A 22,961-nucleotide genomic window follows, 5' to 3' on the forward strand; every position below is an offset into this window, starting at 1 on the left:
TGAAGTTATTGCTGCTTAATAAAGGCTAAAGCAGCTCCTCACAGATTGTAGATACTTTATCCTTTACTACCATTTAATAAGTAAATCAACAAAATCCGAATCACCCTTTTCTTTGTAAGTTATGAAAGCATTTCACAACCAACAAGTTTATATTAGTCGCTATAACCTGGTTACTTTCTGTGGGATTACGTTTCTGTTGTACTGAAAATTCTTGGTCTTTTTTTCATTTAACCTAATTGATTTCCAGTCATTGATTAATTAAACACTCATTAGGGTCAATTAACTTGATGACTGAGCATAAACAAGCTTCTGACCTTTTTCCCTGAGAAAGAAAATAAAAACTTTCCTGAAACAACAAACAAAGTTAAGCAGAGGCTCAGGGTCATTGTGAAAACAGATGCGTAAGTCTGAGTTCTTTGGGAGAAACCCCACACCTTCATTAAACATGGGGCTGTCACAGTCAAGGTCCAAACAATCAATCCCTGGTGTCTGTGGGAGTCGGAGCTCACTGGATAAATACTGGAGCAGGATGGTAAAAAGCTGCACTTTGCTTGATTAGCTGATGCCCTAACCTCCTCTCAAGGCCGGCTGTGGATGACTACAGAAATTATTTTAAAAATGTGTCCTCCTGTAGGAGAAGTTTAAGTCCCTGTTGAGTATTGTGACAGCGCGGAGACGAGGGCCAGTGACAGGGACGGGGTGAGAGCCTGATTGAATGGCAGTGGAGGACCATACATCTTTAAATTCCTCATTATCCACTAACACACAGACACCACGTCTGCTCCTATTCCATTACTTACTCCTCTGTATTGTCATGCTCCGAGAATTCAATGTAGTACCTTTCATTGTAGAAAATGAAAAATGTCATTTTCCCCTTCTCTCTCTCTCCCCCCTCTCCTAACACTAATTTAAAATGTCTCATCTCCCTCTGCGTGTTCAACAGTCTGATTGCCTCAGCGCTGAAGAAAGAGGCCTAAGAGGAGGAATCCCCTCTCTTTGTGAAAAGGAGTCCAGGTGGGAGCAGAGCAGCAGCAGGAGGAGGAGGAGGAGGAGGAGGAGGATGAAGTGGGGATGATTCATGAAGGCAAAAATCTGCAGCTTCATCAGAGTTGGTCAAGCAGGACAGCTGCTGCTGCCCTCCTGAACCGCAGCAAAAAGACCCCACACCTTCAAGGACTTAAGGTCTCCCTATTATTTTCTCCTCCTCTGCTCCTCTCTCTCTGTCATTTTCTCTTTTCTTTCTCTGACATTTTCTCTCTCTCAGCTTATTGCCACGGTGCGGGGTCAGGACATCGCCTTCCAATGAAATAAGTCCTTAAGGTGTGCAGAAAATAAATCTGACTGGCGGCCATGAAACTTGATATAGCTTAAAGCTTGTTTCAGTACGTCTGAGTCCCAGAGTGAGTGTTATCTTCCATCATTTTTTCTATTTTGCGTTTAATTGTTTTCACAGTAATTTCATGCAAAACTACCCTTTTCGTCTTTGGGCTTCACTACAGTAGGGTCTGGTCTGTAATCTGCTTTTTATATGTTTTTGTCTCAGCGTTGCTCTGTCAGGTGGTCTTGTTTCCTCATACAGTCTCCAAATCTGTCCTGGTGGTGCCTTTGCTTTTGCTCTGCATTATGGGATTTGATGGCGGCCCTCATTGACCTGAATCATCAAACTGTGCGACTTTAGACTAGATAGTTGTATGGAATTAATTAGTTCTAATTACTTTTTGAAAAATGCATAAATGTAATTTTTTGGTTTAAAGTTTTTGATATAGTATTTTTTCATTATTTAAATATCTGTCAATATTTTTTGACAATACTAAGTCCTACATAAGGAGCAGTGTTTTATAAACAGAACCATTAAAAGAAATCAGGGGACTTGACTATGTGATTGTAATATATTTAAATAAAACACATATCAATGGCTCAGATGAGACAGATTTGTTGCCTTGATGTGTTTTTGGAAATATTTCTGTATCCAGAGCGCATTAAAGTTTTCCTTCCTTTCAATGCAATTCCAAACTCGAACAAAGGCAGGCAGCACCTGCAGGACGGAGGGACAGGACACCCCTGCCCTCGTTTCTACCACAGGGGGCAATAGACGCGGTGTTCTACTGCCCTCCAGTGGACAGCTGCGGAAATGCAGATCCCGCAGCTGCAGGGCGGATTTCTATTACTTGTCCTGAGTTTCCATGAAAACTTCAGCATGTTGCTGATGAATCAGTAAAGGCCATTCGGTTGCACGATGTTAATCTCAGTAGATGGAACATCTTCTGTTGAACGGAGCTGGCAGAAAATAGTTTTAAGAAATTGCTCGCATTTTTGTTGTTGTTTTTTAGTTACTTTAATCCCTTTGGAGACATTATTTCTTTGACTTTCTTCCCTTTTATTGATGGTTATCGTGTTCTTTCACTAACTGTGCTTTTGCTCATTAACCAACCTCTCTTTGGCGTCATTTTTATCATTATTATTATTATTATTGTTGTTGTTGTTGTTGTTGTAAGACTATGAGAGTCAAAGTTGTTTTCCAGATTGAGAGAGAGGACTGTGACTTCTAGATCTTCAAACAATTAGAAAGATAAGAGATTTTAAAAAGTATTTACAGCTCATGTAAATAAACAGCTGTAAGGACATGAATTTTGTTTGGCTGAGATAAAGTTGCTGAGTATTTCCCCCCTTTAATTTGTGGAAAAAAAAGTTCCTAGAGTAAAAACATTTCCTTTACTTTATTTCTGATTTCTTAAGCAGAAGAGGCTTATCTGTAAATAACAAAGCTAATTAAAGTGATTCCAAAAAGACATTTGTGTTTTTGTTGTTCTACTTTGCGGCCCATCTATCCAAATGTCTGACAGTCATAATTGAAAGTGCCGAGGCAGCCAGCCCGCAGCTCAGCCATTCATCAGTCTTTTAGGAGGGAGTAATCCGTGTGTTCAGCGGTGCGTCTTGTCCAGGACCATGAACTCCTCTCCAGCGACTGTTGATGGGACTAATAGGCCGCAGAGTGCACACTCAGTCCGACCTCCTGCAGTCAGTATTTATACAGATTAAGATGTCAGGCGCCTGAGACAGGAGGGACGGGATCAGGAATCTGTGTGATGAAGAGGCTTCTCCTCTGCCTGTATATTAGTCCCTAATCTGCCCTAACAAGATAGACCTCTGGGCTGATGATGGGACCAGTAATGATGGAGGAGGAAAGAGGAGGAGAAGAGGTTTGCAGCTAAGCCTGAAGTAAGCTACTTTGGCACGGGGACGCACGGATGGTCGCACCGCTGCTGCTGCTGGGTGTGTGTGTGTGTGTCCAGTTATTAAATCAAATATGTGACACCAATAGCTTAAAGCCCCAATAAGCCACAAGGCCACTTTGGCTTTAATTTGTTAAATTGAGGGATGAGACCTGATGTGTGCCGGACCATCAATAAAAATGCAGACAGCTGATTGAATGAATGATTCATTAAAAATTAAGGTACTTAAAAAAAAGCTTGAAATTGTTAATGGAATATTTTTGCACACTGCATTTCTTATATCCTCAGGTGCATTGCAGTGACCTGCATTTCATTTTAAATTCAGCATTTCTTCTTTATTTCCATCTTAACTGTGGAAAGCTGATGCTGACTCCACACTTCATTCAGAAGTTGTGCCAAACTTTGATTACAGAAGCTGCATTTCAGTCACTTCTGCTTTAAACTTGTCAGAATACCTCTGATGCCGCTGTTTTTACTCTTATCAGGTTAAATATAATCCAAGAGAAAACCAAAGCATGTCTATGTATCTCAGTTGGGGTTTTTTCTAGTTAATAGAAATACATGTCAAACACTTATTCACCATTATTCCTTGTAGTTGTAAAGGTACAATAATGTAGTAAGAAAGAATTACTTACTCACTTTAAAACACCACATTAGATGAGAAACATTAATGTATGGATAGTTTGTTGTGCGAGAAGAGAGGATAAGAGATAAGAGAGGATACACAAACAAGAGAAGACAGTTGTATTTTTTTAATGATTCATTCCAGTTTCACTACAGGACAACAATGTGTTGAAAAACAGCGAGAATATCTGTGCTGTATAAAGCCAGAAAAAGAGAGAAAAAAAAATTAAAGCACCGTAGCACAACAGTCGGGTTGTCAGAGGTTCAACAAGCCACAACAACATATAACATGGCACACAGCAGTGAACAACGTAAGGCAGCCAGTCATTCCCCGAATACAAGAGAGATAACATAACTTCTGACCTTCCTAAAGACCTGCTGCTCATTGGCTCCAAATTGTTCCCCAGCATTACTTAAAGTGTGATCTATGTACATTACAGCCCCCCAAAATCCAATCGTGAAGTAAGTTGTGCCGAGTTGAATCAAACCACCTAACAAATTGAAAGTGTCAGCCCTAAAGCATAAACTTTTGTTGCACAATGCCTTTAGAGATAAAACTCAATTTCTGTCATTCATTTACTTAATCCGCCTAATCGGTGTACCGAAAGCTGCAGCATCCAGGTCTGGAAGTGACGAAAATGTACTTTCCACCCAGGAACAGAATATGTATTATATAGCGCCGTCACTGTAACACTGTTTAGAAGAATCATAGTTTCAACTCAGATGTTCATTTCATTCAATTCCTAAAAAGCTTGAACCCAGAAAACATAGCAGCTGCTCACAAGCTTCCAATCTCCAGCAGAGAATAAGACCATTTCAGGGAAAATGCTAATTTTCAGAAGCTGAGGTTGACTCAGTAGAACAAGAAACATTCGATCGACAACAAAGGAGAATCGTTCTGACGCACAGCACAGGGACCAGTTTGGGGCTACTGAGGATAACCACAGGCCAGGAGTTACTTTTTTGGCTTCACCCCTTTCTCCTTTTCGAACTGGGCGATCTGGTTAAAAATGTTCAGCAGATGAGCGGGCAGCTCCTTCTTGGGCCGCGGCCCCGGCTCGCTGTCGGCGCTCCGGCCCGCCTCCGCTCTCCCTGCACTCCCCTCCTCTCTCTTCACCTCCTCCAGACGCAGGCTGTCCCTCCCCCTGTTCTCATACCTACCATCGTCCGGCCTCATCCTGCTTCCCAGATTTTTGGAGGCAGCACTTGGAAAACTCGACTTGTGGGAAAACTCCACCTCAGCTGATGAACACAAAGACTTTTGCGTTTGATTCTCATCTGAGCTAATCCTCCTCTTGGATTCACCGTCTCTCTTTTCCCTCCAGGTATCCTCCTTCGTTCTTTCCCTGCTCCTGCTCCTCCTCTCTGGGCTTCTGACGGAGCTGTTTCTCCTCACCCTGCCCTCCTTCCCGTCCCTCTTCTTGCCCTCTCTCGGCGAGGAGTCCGACTCCTCCTCTGAAGCTGCTGACAGGGAGTACAGCTGGCTAATCTTTCTGTCATCTGCGTCCTTCTCATCCTCGTCCTCATCCCTCGCTCCGAAGGCCAGGTCTCCCTTCTGGTTGAGGAAAGTGGCGGAGGTGTTGGACGGAGCAGGAAACCACTCCAGCTCCTCCTCCTCTGCCTCCTCCTCCCTCTCCTTCCTGCCTCTCTCGCTCCTACTCTCTGAGCTCCTCCTGCTCTCCCTGGAGGAGATCCTGCGATGGCGCTTGCTTCCGCGCTCAGACCTCCTCCGCTTCTTTTTTTTCTTTCTAGACCTCCTGCGAGAAGACGAAGATGCGGAGGAGGAGGACAGCCTGGAGGAGGCGGAGTCTGACGAAGAGGTAGAGGATGATCGTTTACGTTTTTTCTTCATCCTACAGAAAGAAACATCTCCTGTTTTTGTTTTTCTTTTTTAAGTCAAAAACAGTTCACCAGCAGCTGATTTAGCTGCCAGACATAAAAAAAAAAAGTATCTACTTACTTCTTCTCCTCTTTTAGGATCTTACGTAATTTATCAGCACTGGTCTGACTGCTGGTAGCCTTCACCTGCTCCTTCGCCAGCGCTTCTTCTCGCAGGCGAATCGATTTCTTTACAGTGGCAGGGTGAGGCAGTGTAGTGAGGCATAACCAACGCACGCAAGCAAACGCCCACAAGATTTCCCAAAAACATAAAACACCAGGACCCAAAACATGCAGCAGGGACCCCCCGAGACGACCACCATCCACGTATTTAGACGGTGGGGTTGAAGTGATAGAAGCGTGGAGAGCAGAGGTCGGAGTTTTGGGAGGGCGATGGGAGCGTGAGGGGGTTCATACCAGATGTTCACCGTGGAGGCGGAGGTGTGATCCAGGAGCAGGGCGGTCAGGATGGAGGCAGATGGAAGGAGGGAGGAGCAGCACACAGGCGAGACCACAATTCAAGCAGCATTCGTTACCCATCGAGACGGAGACGTTACCGTATTTGGACCGCGGACACGGCGCGCACCGGTGTCCAGGACGGACGGGACGAGGAGTTGTCAGTGTCGGTGTGTAGGTCAAGTTTGTTTCGGCAGCCCGGCCCACGAGGCAGGTGACGAGGCCGCGACAGTCAGAGGGTCAGAGGGCGAGAGTGCCAGGGTCGCAGACACACACAGATACACCAAAACACTTCATCAGTATTACAAACCACGGAGTGGGGAACACAGAGGAAGGACATCTGCGCTTTACGAACGCCACAACTCTCGATTCAAACACTGCAGGAGGTCCAACACACACCAAGCACACACCCACCCTGAGACCTCCTCAGACTTACTTTACAGAGAAAAACCTTCTGACACAAACCACTGTTCCTGCTTAAATTCATTTTTTTGTCCAGATTTTCAAGTTAAACTAAGTTTAACAAAGACTTCAAGGATGGTGTGTGATCCGATATCAAATTACAAATTAACAAACATTTTGGGAAAAATATCTACTGTTGAAACTGAGCGCTCCTAAAAACACACACCAAGCTCACCTGGCTGCTGCTCTGCCTACTGTGTGTGTGTGTGTGTGTGTGTGTGTGTGTGCATCCCGCTCACCTGGATAGTGTTAGTGATCTCAGTGAGGGCGTCCTGGGCCTCGGGGTTTGACTCGTCTAGAGACAGAGCTCTCCGGTACAATCCCTCCGCTGTCACAAGTTTCTTTTGTTCCTCTAACCTGCACAGATAAACAAATAGTTTCATGTTACATCCACATCAAAGTTTTCAGTGAAATGACGGCAGAATAATGCACAAACAATTCATTATAGAATCAGGACTGGAGTGTAATGTGGAGGTAAGGTTTCTACTGCCAATGATAAATGATTGAGTCTATTTAAATAAATACTGGGAAACCAAGAATTTCTATTTTATATATAAATATTTAACTTTGTCAGAACTTTTTGGAAACAGTAACAGTAAAAAAGAAAAAAAAAACAGAAAATTTAAAGAATTATGCAGTATACGTCCGTCTCAGTAGACTTACAGAGTTTTTGAAGGAAGTTTTTAGTTTCAAACATTTTGGAGAACGAAGTTCAGACCTTCAATGGACGTAAACTTGAAAGAATCTTGATGTAAACCCAGACAGACCCCCTGTGGGGAGCGACACCATCGCTGCCGTTTACAGCAACGACAGTTCTTCACGACACTGGCCACATGTCTGTTTCACTTGGAGGATAAAAGGCATTTTCCTTTTCTTTCCCAGACTTTCCTGTAAGTTTCACACAGGATTGGTTGATATACACCAATCAGTCGGATAAAAAAAAGGAACGACTGGTATGTGATGAGATTAACACTGACTGCTTCTTCTGAGGAGAAATTAAGATTTGGTGCTCAGAGTGAGAAATGAAGGAACTGAAACAATGTGACCGAGACCAAACTGTCGTGGTCAGACGCCTGGCTCAGAGCGTCTCGTCTCGGTTTCATCACGGTACACCGGAGGCCAAAGCCTCGGTGGCCTCGTCCTGTCCGGTGCTTACTGTTTCCCTCTCTCCACCAGCGTCTGGCACAGGTACTTCTTGGCATTACGGTGGTCGGGACAGTTCTCCAGAGCCAGTTCGAAGTCGGATATCGCCTTCATGATGCTGCCTTTGTTAGCGTACCTGGAAACAAACAATGACGCTACAAAGTAAGAAAACCTCATTTTCATACGAGGACTGCTGATCCAAGCAAGATGGATAAATATCAGTTAAAGGATCATCAGCTTATATGCTGTAACTTAAGCTGAAAATATAAAGTAAACTCACAGTGCTCCACGAGCCACCAGCGCTTCCACATTGTTGGTGTCGATTTCCAAAGCTTTGTTGTATTCCACCATGGCTTCCACATGGCGGCCGTGTTTGAAGTGGTCTACGCCTGCTCGCACGCTGACAGGATAAAATCAACAGAGTGAAACGGAGGAACATTAATATCACATTAGAAGAAACGAAAACAGACGATGCACAGTGTAAATGTTCCGTCAGTCACACTAACTAAACATAAGAGGAACTATTTTGTTTGAGCGTTGTTTAATTACCACTTCAGTGCCCACGATGCAGACTGCTTCTTCCTGATTGCAGCGGCAAAATCCTCCTCTTGGAAAAGTTTACTGTAAAGGGAAAAGGCTCAAATAAGACTTCACAAAATAGGACAAGACGAAGACTGCGTAGGGTAGTTAGATTAAATATGCAAAAGACTCCAAGTTTGACACAAGTTTCTTTGTTCCTGTGTTTCAGGTTGATGGAGGTCAAATTACAACGGAGCACGACTACACATGACAATTTCAAATGAATAAGATGAACCAACTGCAGGACTCTGAGTAAACATGGATGCACTTGATGTTCTTCATTTTAAAATAAAAGCATAATTTCAGACACCGATAAGTGATATAAGGTTTGTTTCATTTTATTTCTATCACAATAAATAACAAACAAAACAATAAATTCTACGATAATAAAACCTATCTCCAGTAGGACTAAGCACAGTCATACTGAATCCTCTCCACTGAGTTCATCTGTCACGTCTGCATTTTTTAAAATTCAAGCCAATCATAAAACAATGTGACCAGAAGTGATTAAACTATTAAATAAACTAATGGAAATAAGGAAAATAGCTTATACTGAGGTTAAAAAGATCTTACACCCTAACTCACAACTGAAAAGCAGAATGTATCTGGAGCTGCTTCACTGCCACAGGGGTCTCCTGAGCTTCCAGTTTCCGCTCTGGAACGAATGCAGACCACGAGATTCCTCTCACGCTACATTTTGAACGCACAACGATACATGTGCCACGTGCATGCGCACTGGTCCATGCATTCCTCTATTAAAAGAAGCTGCACGGACGCGCATGTCGAACCAAAATGGTGAATCCACACGGATCCTGGCGGACAGGAGTTGGTGACCATTTTTTCATCTCACGGACCAAAGCGGACGGCAGACATGAGAAGAATGAACTGCTGTTTGTGACTGATGTTGTATAAATGTTCAATAATTTTCCCCTTCAATTAATGGAGCATTTCTATTCTACATCATCTAATTTGAAAGAAAATTCCTCGCTTGCGAACTTAACAATGCTTGGCTATAAGTATCGATTAATAAACAAGTCAGAAAAAGAAAAAACAAACAAACTGCATGTGTTTTATGATTCTTTTAGCATCTGTGTTTACTTTTCAATGCGGATTAAATGATGATTATTTAATGCTTTCCATCAAGCGTCCAGCAAGATGAGAGCTTTACCTCTGCAGGCCTCGCATCATGGAGGGCGGATGGGTGTCCTTCACCCCCACCTTATCCAGCAGGTAATCCACCACAGACGGGTTGTGATAGCCGTGGCACCCTCCCAGGATACGTTCATATGTCTCAGTGGAGTCGCTTGCTGCACGGAGGCTTCGACTAACAGACACCGGGGGATGAGAATCACCGCTGAGTCACAGTAATTTGCTTTGTTTTAGCTACAAACAAAAGCAACTGAAAATACTAAACATCATGCAGTCTTTATATCAGCAATAAATGGAGGGTTCAGCTTTTCCTTTCCAGTTCCAATAAACCGCATGCCTACCTGAGCATCACTTCAAGCTAAAAGTGGTTTACCTGTAGTGAACGGGGAGCTCCTCGCGGGTGATAACACCCAGTTTGATGTGGCTCAGGCTGGGTGACAGAGAGGCCTGATGGAGAGACACGGTGATTTTCTCCTGGTAGCGGTCGATGTCTTTCACTCCGGCTGTAGAACAAAAGTCACAGTTTAGAGGATTTCCCCTCCGTTTCTGTCAAACAGGTTTTACTGTTTTCTCTGCCAAACAAGAAGTCTGCTGAGGACAGAAAAACTCTGACGACACCGACGTCAGTTTCATACAGGCACTTCTTTCATTTCATGCTGTCAACTACTATAACTTCATTCTGGAGTGGTATGTTTAACCAGGAGTCATTTCTAATGACTCTACTTTTATTGATTTCTTTATATATATATTTTTTATTTTCACAGTCTTAGCAACAAGGGTCTTAAGTAATGATTAAATGTTAAATGTGATTAAAACTGCTTCAAGTAAACATGTCTTCATGTAAACAAGTTCATCTGCTCCCTCGGTCAAAGAAATCAACCTGACAGAAAAAAATAAATACTGCCATGAGGCTGTTTGAAGAGCTTTTTAAAGCCGTATGCCTGCTTCGTATTTACACACAGACCACTTTTGACATTAACAATTCATATAAGTTCAAATAAGCTTTAGCTTCAGCCTACTCCTTTTTTTGAGCCAACATGTATTTTTTTGTTGTAAATCTTGAAAGTGACCAATGTAAACTGCTCAAAAAATGAAATAAATTAAACTAAACTAAATTAAAAAAATTTGTGTGATGCAGCAACTTGAGGTAAAATAAACAGTGCAACTACTGATAAAAAAAGGCATTTGTGAACATGCCCACAAAGTAATGGACATAAATCACTTGGAACAGTGCAGTTCTTCTGTCAAGATGAGGGGCGTCAAATCGCCAGCTGACAGAGCCTGATAAAGCCCAGCGATCGGAAAGTAAGTCTGGCAGAAGAAACTGAAACTGTTGGGAGGGAATCATTGTAACAGAGCTTCATATAATGTTTGAAAAGTAACATATCTTGTTTTTCTTCAGTATACGCTAAAGCTAAAGGCTCTTTGTAACGACTACAGAAGTCACTGAGATGAAGCTGAGCTTCAGGTGGATGTGAGCTGAAGTGAGGCTGACGTCTCTGGTCTGCAGCTGCAGGTTAATCAACGCACAAACCTCTGATGAGGTCGCCGATCTGGTAGTAGGACAGGGGGTCGTCATGGCTGCCAGAAGAGGGGATTTCTTTTATGTGGCACAGAGCCTGCACACAGAAAAATTAAATAAATAAATAAATAAATAAATAAATAAATAAATAACCAGAAAATTAATTTTAACATACAACGCAGCTGCGTTGGCAATGCTTTGTCAACCCACCGACAACTCCAGGTCCTCTATGTCTCTCTTCAGACCTCCTGCCATGCAAAGCAGGGTTAGAAAGAAGCCGTATCCTCTGATGTTGTTGATCCTCCCGATGACAATGTCTCCTCTCTCCAGGTCCCTGTACATCATGGATCTCCTCTCCTTGTACGACACCTCCATGAATAACTCCAGTGGAGGCATGACGGCAAACGGCTCTGGAAAGGTCAGTTTAGTCAGACACGCAATGTACAAACACGCTCCACAAGAGCAAAATACAAACAAGCAGACTTTACATTATTGTTGTTTTTTTAGTTTCATATTGTTTGTTATTACTTTACAAACAAGTTTGGCAGCTGAGGGACAAAACGCCTCCTGAAGTGAACTATTTTTCTACTGTGATTGAAAGATGCAGGTCACAAACTGAACAGTCAAACTCTCCTACAATCTGGATTGAGCTTCACATGATAGTGAACTGATAAAATAGGTAACAACTCATAATATTTTGGTGCTTCCAGTTTCCATAATGCAAGGATTTGGCTTCTCTGTAATTTAGGTGTCAAAATATTCAAACCATGTCAGCCTGAGAAAGAAGATAAATAGAATTCATTAACTATTTAGACCACTTTGCCTTTTCGTTATTTCAAGTTGCAGTCGACTGAACAAGTACAAACCTGCTGAAGCCTGACACTGTGAGCAGAAAACTAGTTGAGGGCAAACATATGTCCAACCCTTTCAATAAAGACACAGTCAGTGTGTCCTATTTTTGCAAATAATACAATATATAATAGGACAGTAGTGCTCAAAAGAATGTGGTAAATTCTTGCACAAATCTCATGAGAAAGGTATCATATTTAGAAACATAATACATTTGGTCAATATAATGCTTTAGTTTGTAAATAGCACATAAAAATGTTCCACAAAGTATTGAAATATCTTGACAAATGAAATTACAATGAAAACCAGTGAAAGGTTAATGAAATGAATGCTGAGGATTCCAGTTGTTTAAAAGATGTACTTTCATTAAAGGTGTTTTAGATAGAACAGACAGCTCGACTTAAAGCGATACTTCAACATTTTGGCAAATTGGCCCATTTAGCGCAATTCCTTAGTCATTTCGAACAGCATACTTACTTTTGTTGTGAGGGCGAGCTGTTGTTTATTCAGAGGTGAGTCGGGGAAGGTTTTTGGGACGGACACAGTGGAGGTGTCAAACTCATCAAATACACAATCCAACAACCCCAAAACACTTTGGTGGACGCGTTATAATCCGCACATTCACTACGCTGTGAAATATTAATGCAAAATTACGAGATTGAGTTGTTTATGCGAAGATTGCTAAGACGGAACTACTTACTAAACATGGCGTCTGGGCGTAGTGATTTCAAAAGAAAAAGTAGTTCCCAGTATTTGCTTCAGTGTCATAACGCTATAATATTATTTGTTGGTGTTCCACAGCGTATTGAATGTGCGGATTATAACGTGTCCACCAAAGTGTTTTGGGGTTGTTGGATTTTGTATTTGATGAGTTTGACGAGGGGGAACAAAAATACCATCCACTTCCATTGTGTCCGTCCCGAAAACCTTCCCCGACTCACCTCTGAATAAACAACAGCTCGCCCTCACAAAAACAGTAAGTACGCTGTTCGAAATGACTAAGGAATTGCGCTAAATGGGCCAATTTGCCAAAATGTTGAAGTATTGCTTTAACGAACACATTCTTTTTTAATGATGTTCAGACCTGTTTGTGGTTGCTGCTGTTTGTCTTCTAGCATAAACATGTTTTGACACGAGTGTAAAAAATCAAAGAAATTGCAGTTGAACCCATTTCCTATTTGTGTGTTGATACGACTTGAGATGGGGAGAGAAACATGAAGCTGAACTGAGGGACACCTGCAGCTTCCTCCTCCGCCTCGTGGTACTCTCCTTGAACAGTGGCGGTCTTCCATACTGGACAGAACAAGATGTCTGCTTTCCTGGCAATGAACTGCTCCACAAGTGGGTTGCTCTCCCTTTCAGCCCTGTCACACAGAAAACCAACAGTTAGCATTTGGCAGAATTTGAAACTTCATTATAAATTCCTTATCACAATCAAAAATTATTTCTTCCTCTTTTACTGCTTGATCATCACAGACACTTTCTTGATCGATCAAATCAGCAAAGGGAGCAAAACTGAAAGCCGAATATCTCAATTTTACGACCAGACATCAAGCAGCAGCCAAAAGTGGGAAAGAACAAACAATTCAAAGTAATAAGAGAACAGCGTGAAAAGCAGAACAGCGTTCACGCAACACATCAAAGAGACAACTGAAAAATAAAATCAGGTACTATAATAAAAGCATTGCATGTCTCCAACCATGTTCGGTGCTACTTTATCCAAACTACTGTCACAGAGGTTGACCGTGAGTTGAAGCTCACCACTCAATCCCAGCAGTCCCCCACACTCACACCAACAAACAACCCTCAAATGTGTGTCTATGGACTGTGGGAGGAAACCAGATTACCTGGGGGAAACCATGCATGCACATACAGTATGTACCGCTAGAAGTATATCACTAATAACAATTTTGCACAATTTTACTGTTGTGAATACCAAGCTGTTACACTGTTGGTGGATTTCATTCAATTGAACAAAATAATACAGAGACCCAAATTATCCAATACCAGACAACAGCACAAAATCCATGAACAATAGGGAGAGATCAACAATAGGACGACAAAAAATAATCAGATTGTTCTACAATATTGAACATAAGAAAAATCGGAACAAAAAATATGATTAATGAAATTAAGAATAAATGCATGCAGCACAAGTAAATGAAGAAAAAAGTATTAAATAATGGAAAATCAACCATTAATCACATCACTACATTAATCAGTAATCATAAATGATCATTAATTAATCACTAAATGATGAGACTGGCACCTTAGCTACAAAATAAAATAATCACCAGAAAGTGATTAAAAAAACCGTGAAAACTGGAAATGAAATGTTCAGGCGGAGATTTAAAAAGAGATGTTAAAAAAAAAGCAGAGCCTGCTTCAGTCTGGGTGTTGCTGGTGGTTCATGCGGGGTAGGGGTGGTCGACATGTCACGTTCACTCACATACCTGTCATAGGTGGCTTTGCACAGGTCAGACACCACCGCCTGGAAGTCTGGGTTCTCGGTTTGTTCACATTTCAGTTTGTTGAACAGTGACTGACCGTGAAAAGTCAAAGACTGCCTCAACAAGTCTCGGTCCATGCTGCTTTCACATTATCTCAACGAGGAAAAACGACCCCTGCACACAAAGGCCACGCCTGTGGCTCCAACACCGTGTAGGGCAACGCGGTAAGCTCAAAAATGTGTACAGTCGAATAAGTATCAGATCGTAAACACCTTACTCCACGCACACTTAAAAGAAATACTGCAGTGCATTTATGGCTAGCTGGGAAATGCTAACATGCTAACGCTTCAGCACTTCATCATCATTTTGCACAAATATTGTATAAAAAACTCAGCAAAGTCGGTGCATTACAAAGCGTAAACAGTCCAGTTTCCTCCAGGAAAAAACTCCCAACTTTTATGCATTAACTCCGCAAAGTTTATCCGCAGAAGAAAGGGGGAAATGCTCAAGTCTGCTTCAAGCTGCTATACGTCGACGCGCATGCGCACGGTTTGCCACGCAGCCTCTTCTTCTTCTTCTGTGGACGGGGGCAGATCAACAGCTGCTGAGAGCCAGCTGCTGCCCTCCAGTGTCAAAACCTTATACAGCAACCCGGCCAAACCACAGCAACCAGTCTCTTCTGGATAAAATGATCAGTGTACAGCTAGGTCGTCGAGACTAAAACAAAATTTGTATTTTTAAATGCCTCAATACCTGTCTTATTTTCCATTAAAGCAATTTTCCTCAAGAGTGCCTCTGAAAGAGTCAGTGTTCATTCCACTGGGTGCCTTGTCTGTACAGCAGAACTAATCATGAAGCTGAGCTTAACTTTAACTTTGAGGTGAAGGCTTCCATCACATGTACATCCATCTTCAACAAGAGTCGCCCATCACACTGAGAATGGAAGAATAGGGGAAAAGATGTTGACAATGCAGTGTAGCACAGTTGTGAGACATGCACTTATTTGATTAACATGTGTGTAAAGATATTGTGAACAAGCACAATATATCTATTGACTTGTTTTTCTATTGACTTGTTTTCTTTGTCAATGTTCTGCTGGAACTGTTGTCAACAGCATTAAATTCTGTCATGATGACCTTCATTTTAACCACCATGACCTTGATAAATACATAATAGTAAAGCACTTGTAGAGAAAAGATGATGATGACATGATGGGATTCCTGTCAGCCTTTATCGTCACCAGTCACAGTCTTTCCACGACCATAAATTGCATAGTTTTCATTTCTTTTAGATGTAGATGTTCATACAATCCTCCTGAGCACTTCCTATCTTCAGAGCCCAACTTTATTATAACCTTGTGTTAATGATTGATTTTCCACTCTCATGCTGTTTGCTGCAACCAGTCATTTTTTTTCATTGTGGGAAAATCCCCAGAGATGTTGTGGTTACGTCTTTGATAAGTTAATAATTAAGTCAGTGCTTTCTTAAAAAAAAGAAAGAACTTTGCTTGGCCAATCAAGCCAATTAATTATTCAGTAATCACGTCCATGCTTGTGTCTTTGTTGTGTGATTCAAATCACATATGACTTAACATTTCAGAGGATGATGGAAAAGCTGCTAAACTAAACCTCAGAGCAAGTAAATAGCCAAGGTTTTCCCATATATAGCGTTTTTCCACCAAGTGAAAAGCTACCGAAGCACTTTACATGGTTCATCACATTCTCTCAGTCACAAACCAGCGATGGCAGCTGTCAAGTAAGGCGCAAAGGTCCAGCCATTGGGATCAATTTGGGGTTCTATTTTTTTTGAAAATCTGTGTTGATCAGCTGACTCTGTTAGAAGTGAAGTGTGAGCACTTCACTCAAGGAAAGAGGAATTACGTTACAGGATTGTTTTGTTTCAATGACCTGCAAAGGTTAAAGTTTCCTCATGGTTGATTCTGACTCACTGAACCAGTTAATGTCGAGGAGTTTAATGGTCAATCTGACTTCAGCTTGTGATGGATTTCATGGGGGTGGGAGGGCGGCTTGGCCAATGTCTCAGATCTGCTGGCATACTCACATTTTTTTCCATCGACCTGGTTTTTCAGGTTGCTCCTTCAGCCTGTCACTCCCTCCAGGAACAATACACACAAACTAAGAGCATTTTTCATTCACAGGCAGAACACCAGCCGGTGATGATCGCTGTGAAAAGAAATCTCTCTCATCATGGAAAGAAAAATCATTTCATGGATGCTTGGATGCTTACTCATATCATCACTACCAGGTAAATAAATAATTAATCTATTTTTTCTCTTAATGAGTGTCAGTTTATTCTTCAAAATTGTTTCTGAATAGTAAAGAGTTGACGGCATTGCCTGAGCAGGTAGCAGTAAGCTACACAATGAAAGGAGCCGTTTGAAATCCAACCAACAACTGCTGAACTTTGACAATGCCTCTTCCAAAATCTGCGGACGTATGAAATAAAGAGGCATGAAGACATTCATTCTGACTTATTTGACTGTTTGACAAACTAAACAATGATTGTTTTCCAGCCGTATTTGATAAATATCCACACATATAATCACTACCTATGCAAAAGTTAATACAAATTCACCTGAACTTACATTTTTTCAAAAGTCCCACACTTTATTGAACATTGTGGCAATTCATCAGGGACAGATGGAGATTACTTTACGTAACATTCACATTTAAAATCACAATAGGCCCAGTGGCATTAAGGTCTGGAGAAAAACAAAAACATCACCTAGTAGTCATTCTGATCAAAGTGAGAGCAAGCAATGTGGAATTAGGCTTATTGTATTATTAAATATGCTGTTGTTGAAGAGTTAAATTAAAATATTGAGAGAATTTACAGTTTGAATTTCAATGTTATATTTTCAGATTTGTCATAACAAGCAGGAGGCTGTTTTTAATCATAAACATTTACAACTTGGTTTTAGAAGAATCAAGTTATAGTTATTCATAGTTAGATTTTTTTTCCACCAGAAAAGTGAACGCCACATTTTAAAATTATTAATCAAGTTCATGAAAATGTAATACTGGTTAATTGAAGCCACTGTATGTAGCTGCTTCAATGAAAATTTTGTTTTAAAAAGAGGTTTCAGTATTGACAATAACAAAGCATGGTAATAACTACATAATCCTGCTTGTTCACAGTAACAACAAGGACACAAACACCCACGACAACGACAGGCTCAGAATCCATGGTTCCACCAACTACAGATCTATCATCAGGTGCAACAACTAGGGGTCCAACTTCTGGAAGTACAACAGGTCCTACAACTACAGGTCCAACAACTCAAGGTCCGGGAACAGAAGGTCCTGCAACTCAAAGCCCAACATCTGCAAGTCCATCAAGTCCAGAAGCCACAGGCTCAACAACTCTAGGTTCAACAAATTCTACAACTGCTCCACCCCAAACCACAGGCTTAGAAACTGCTGGTCCAACAACTGGAGGCTCTGTAACCACGACTCCCGGTCCAGCAACTGCAGGTCCAGCAACTGCAGGTGCAACAACTGCAGGTCCAGCAACTGCAGGTCCAACAACTGCAGGTCCAGCAACTGCAGGTCCAACAACTGCAGGTCCAACAACTGCTGGACCAACAACTGCAGATCAAACAACTGAAGGTTCTATAATCGCAACTGCAGGTCCAGCAACAGCAGGTCCAGCAACTGCAGGTCCAACAACTGCAGGTCCAGCAACTGCAGGTCCAACAACTGCTGGACCAACAACTGCAGATCAAACAACTGAAGGTTCTATAATCGCAACTGCAGGTCCAGCAACAGCAGGTCCAGCAACTGCAGGTCCAACAACTGCAGGTCCAGCAACTGCAGGTCCAGCAACTGCAGGTCCAACAACTGCAGGTCCAGCAACTGCAGGTCCAACAACTGCTGGACCAACAACTGCAGATCAAACAACTGAAGGTTCTATAATCGCAACTGCAGGTCCAGCAACTGCAGGTCCAGCAACTGCAGGTCCAGCAACTGCAGGTCCAGCAACTGCAGGTCCAACAACTGCAGGTCCAGCAACTGCAGGTCCAACAACTGCAGGTCCAGCAACTGCACGTCCAGCAACTGCAGGTCCAGCAACTGCAGGTCCAACAACTGCAGGTCCAGCAACTGCACGTCCAGCAACTGCAGGTCCAGCAACTGCACGTCCAGCAACTGCAGGTCCAGCAACTGCAGGTCCAGCAACTGCAGATCAAACAACTGAAGGTTCTATAATCGCAACTGCAGGTCCAGCAACTGCAGGTCCAGCAACTGCAGGTCCAGCAACTGCAGGTCCAACAACTGCAGGTCCAACAACTGCAGGTCCAGCAACTGCAGGTCCAACAACTGCAGGTCCAGCAACTGCAGGTCCAACAACTGCAGGTCCAACAACTGCAGGTCCAGCAACTGCAGATCAAACAACTGCAGATCAAACAACTGCAGATCAAACAACTGCAGATCAAACAACTGAAGGTTCTGTAATCACAACTGCAGGTCCAATAACTGCTGGTCCAACAACTGCAGGTCCTGTGACTACAGGTCAAATAACTTCAGACCCTGGAATCACAACTACAGGTACAACTACACACCCAGCAACTGGAGGTCCAGTGACTGCAGGCCCAACAACTAGAGGACCCGGATTCCCAAGTGCAGATCCAACAAATCCCACAACTCTTGGTCAAACATCTGCAGGCCTGGTAACTACAAGTCTAACACACCTGACAACTGGAGGTCCAACAGATGCAGGTCCAACTACATTAGTTGTAACAAGTGCAACTACAACTACAAGTTCAATAGGTCCAACAGATCCTTCAAGTACCCCAAGAGCAGGTCCAACGCAGCCACTAAATGAAGGTCCGACTGGTCAGACTGCAGGCCCTACAACTCCAGTCCTTGCAAGTCCTACAACTGTACGTCCAACAGAGCTTACAAGTGCAGGTCTGAATAGTTCCACAACTGCAGGTCCACCAAATCTTACAGCTGTGAGCCAAACAACTGGAGGCCTAACAACTGCAATCATGCGGCAATCAACAACGCATTCAATTGGAACTACATCTGCAGATCCAACAGTTGTTTTATCCACCACTGGAGGTAAATCAACCAAATCAATTTGATTATAAGAGAGACAAAAAGAAAAAGAAAGAAACTTTCTTTGCTTTTCTTCTCGTTGCAGATGGAGCACTGCAGTGTTTGTTCTGCGTTGATGCACAGTGTTCAACTGAGGAATCTTCCTTCTGTGGTTTAAATATGATGTGTTTTACAGCTTCCATTTTAGGTAGTCTTTCACCAGTAGATCTTAATAAAATACACATGCTCAGGTTTTATATGTTTTATTTCACAATATCAATGATCTGTATTTTGACTCTGTAGAATCTTCATCCGGAGACTCAGCAAATGTGACAATCTCAAAGGGGTGTGGACTCGCAAACCTATGTCCAACCCCAGGCAATAGGACATTCTCAGACAACAATGGTTCAGTTATATCTGCGAGGTGCTGTGACACTGATAACTGCAACTCAGAGAATATAACTGGTAAGCAGAGGTGGATGAGTTGATGGAATGTTTGAAAAGCTCTATATGTGTTCATAGTCGTCTTTCCCTCCAGCTCCCAGAGTATCCTCACAGCTTCAGCCAGAGGGTCTTCAGTGCTACACTTGTTTTCCTGCGAATCAGTGCAATTCGATTTTGCAGTGTCGAGCAGAGGAGGATATGTGCTTTCGGGAAAATGGTGAGCATATTTGTTTTCCCCTCTTATGAGACTTTAAACATTTGTATGCCAGGTTCCTTTTGAAGGGTTCCTGAGAATTTGAAATAATGAAAATGAACTGCAGTTATTTAGATACAAAACTGATTTAACTGTCATGGAATTGTTTCTTTCTACAGTGACATTTGATTCTGTCACTTATGAAACTGCTGGTTGCACATCTTCAAACCTGTGTCAAGCTTCACCTAACCCTGGGACTCAACCGACTACGCAAAGCCTTACCTTCATGAGAGGAGAACCAGAGTGCTGCAACACCAGTTTGTGCAACTTTATATCAACTCCTGTGCGTCCAACGAACCAACCTCCTTCATTTGCTACAAGTTCAACATCACCTGCCACAAACAACATAACAGGAACACCACTGCCAATGACTAGTAGTGAAGCAACAACATCAGGTATGTTATTCTTTACCATTTATGGCAGTGTGGTCTATTCCCCCCCCCAAAAAAAATCTGCTTGCAACAGGCTTGTGTCGAGAGGTTCAAGGTTTGAATCACGTTTAAGAAGTTTCCATGAAGAAGTTCATCAGATGACAAACTTGTACAAAGCCAAACATACAAGTCGTGATTTTCTGACATGGAGGGAAGCAGTGGAAGGATGATCTGAAGGTTTTCAACAATCTGGACAAAAACAACTTGAATGGCCTGAAGGAATTATTGAACCTATTTCAACAAAAAGAACAGTCAGATTACTCAAAATGAGTCTCATATTAAAACTAAGTAGTAATTAAACAAAAAGTTTGAAAATATTTGTTGCAGAATTGCAGATGGAAATTGTTTCTAATTGCTTAATCAGGTGAAGCTAGCCAGAATTGTAGTGCAAATATTCAAAATATTCAAAAGTACATGCAATATTACCACTGTCAATTGTCCAACTGCAGCTGTCAATTGTAATAATGCTTAATCATACAGTTGTACTGCCATAGTGTAATACAATATAATAAATAACATAATAAGAACTCAAACTGGATCAACACAGAAGGCTCAAAATGTAATATTCTGTATTTCCGCTTTAAGTGGATCATTGCCCAGTAACGACTCAAACTACACACTGAAACACCTCCACCAATCCACAGCAATCAAAATGGATCAAACTGCTGTAAAGAAAAGGGGGTAGAGTATAATCTGAGATGAATCTGAAATCAAGATTCAAACATGGAAGAGTGTCTAAATCTCATCATATTTCATACACAGCTTCACTGCTCAGCTCATTATAATATGCATGCTCTCTAATTGTGAAGCTCCATTTAAAATTAAAACAAATGGGATTCTCAGAAGTGAAAGACGAACATCACTGCTGTGAAATGTAAATTTCATAGCAATGATTACAAATTTTTTAAATCACCAAACACTTTCAGAAAACCTTGCAGGATGAAATATACAATCATACTTTTCTTAAATCCATACAGGCCCAAGATCATCTGCATATTTAGGAATGCAGTTAAAACTGACCTCCATCGAAAGCCTCAGCGATGCATCTGTGACTGAAATCATTGACCAGGTAAGTAAAGAAGAAAGCGATTGCTGATAAGATAATGCAGTGCCTCCTTTTTACATTAAATCTCCTCTTGCTCTCTAGTATTTTGCTCAAGTCCTGGGTGACATCCCACACGCAGTGAATGTTAGGAAGATTCAAAGAATGTGACCGACCAACCAATGACCCTTCAGGGACCAAGTTGACAGAAGCAACCCAACGATAAAGCATGACGACAGTAAGGACGTGCTGGCTGATTTGAGATCATTTATTTAAATAATTTTAGAAACAAGTTTTTTTTTCTTTTCAGTTTGATCTCATTAAATGTTATAATGTTCAACCTAAATCCTCAGACCAACTCATAGCCTTCATCTTGTGATGTTTTCAAACTGAATGCATATATGTGTTTTTATTTAGTCAAACAGCGGGTAACTGTTGTCTGATTTTATCATTTGTTCTCATTGTTGGAGCAGGCTTGAGTGTCAGATTGCTTCAAAATAATAATAAAAAAACCCATCGAGCAACCTGTTCTGTCCAAGACATTAGTAATAGTGTTTGTTCATTCCCATGTTTGTGGAACAAGCGCAGAGCTGATAATTCATCAGAACAGAAAAAAATCTGAAGCATGTATTACTCACTGCTGTTACACAACAAGGAACGTTAAACTTTAACATCCAAGTGTGTGACCGCTTCAGTCACAGTCGGAGAAATCTCTTGGTGTTCCTGGCAAAATTTACGTCTACCTGAAAACAGGAGTCCCTTTCTTCCTTGTGACGCGCAGATCTAATCTGTTGTCTTGTTTTTCCAGTTAAGTGGAAACCGAGACAGACAGAAAGGCATGTGAGTGTGTTGTAAGATGTGAGGCTGGAAACATGAGCCTGAGCAGCACAGCAGACCATTTTTGTGGGTACGTGTTATTTTTAAACACGCACACCTCAATGCCAGTTTTAAGTCTGTAGAATAACGAAGTGAAAAAGTGGTGATTTCTCCTTTGTCAGATACGTTTATCCAAAGCATGTTAAAACAAAAAAAAAAAACAAAAACAAAAACAAAAACAAAAAAATTAAAACACCTCAGTGTGCCCACTTCTTATCTATGTTTTCTTATTCACTTTAAAGTAACAGAACTTCTCCTTTTAATACACCTGTTTCCTCCGGAGCCCCAAAAGTCACAGAAGGTGATTTTTTTTTTTCTTTTATCTTGCTTGCACCAAGTTATCTTGTGCATGCAAGATATTATCTTGAAGGAAAAAGTTATCTTGTGTGTACAACTTGATTGGTTCGGTAAAGTTGGCACCCTATTCACAGATGTGATGATTAAGCATCAGTAACTCCAACAAAACAAAGAAAGGACGCCTCTTTCCCTGAAGCACGAGGTGGACAACATGCT

At 41.7% G+C, this 22,961-nt stretch overlaps 3 protein-coding genes across 3 annotated transcripts; 2 read left to right on the top strand and 1 right to left on the bottom strand.

Moving 5' to 3' along the window:
• Window positions 1–3,970: 3,970 nt before the first annotated feature.
• ttc14 (tetratricopeptide repeat domain 14) lies at window positions 3,971–14,882 on the bottom strand. The gene is made up of 12 exons (XM_030083487.1): window positions 14,349–14,882; window positions 13,132–13,259; window positions 11,257–11,456; window positions 11,059–11,143; window positions 9,898–10,027; window positions 9,544–9,699; window positions 8,346–8,417; window positions 8,077–8,196; window positions 7,810–7,932; window positions 6,893–7,010; window positions 5,818–5,924; window positions 3,971–5,710 (listed from the first exon to the last, which is right to left on the bottom strand). Exons 1-12 carry the CDS (start codon window positions 14,480–14,482, stop codon window positions 4,813–4,815), a joined length of 2,271 nt encoding a protein of 756 aa, XP_029939347.1. The 5' UTR covers window positions 14,483–14,882; the 3' UTR covers window positions 3,971–4,812.
• Window positions 14,883–16,775: 1,893 nt separating this feature from the next.
• Window positions 16,776–18,728, top strand: LOC115381276 (keratin-associated protein 4-4-like). The gene is made up of 4 exons (XM_030082562.1): window positions 16,776–16,799; window positions 17,595–17,929; window positions 18,011–18,055; window positions 18,293–18,728. The coding sequence occupies exons 1-4, from the start codon at window positions 16,776–16,778 to the stop codon at window positions 18,558–18,560; spliced, it is 672 nt and encodes a 223-aa protein (XP_029938422.1). The 3' UTR covers window positions 18,561–18,728.
• Window positions 18,729–18,803: 75 nt separating this feature from the next.
• LOC115382088 (ly6/PLAUR domain-containing protein 3-like) lies at window positions 18,804–22,082 on the top strand. The gene is made up of 7 exons (XM_030083733.1): window positions 18,804–19,426; window positions 19,509–19,610; window positions 19,706–19,867; window positions 19,941–20,063; window positions 20,219–20,494; window positions 21,508–21,599; window positions 21,678–22,082. The coding sequence occupies exons 1-7, from the start codon at window positions 19,354–19,356 to the stop codon at window positions 21,741–21,743; spliced, it is 894 nt and encodes a 297-aa protein (XP_029939593.1). The 5' UTR covers window positions 18,804–19,353; the 3' UTR covers window positions 21,744–22,082.
• The last annotated feature ends 879 nt before the right edge of the window (window positions 22,083–22,961 follow it).

This window comes from Salarias fasciatus, chromosome 23 (genome assembly GCF_902148845.1).
Source record: "Salarias fasciatus chromosome 23, fSalaFa1.1, whole genome shotgun sequence".
Taxonomy (NCBI): domain Eukaryota; kingdom Metazoa; phylum Chordata; class Actinopteri; order Blenniiformes; family Blenniidae; genus Salarias; species Salarias fasciatus.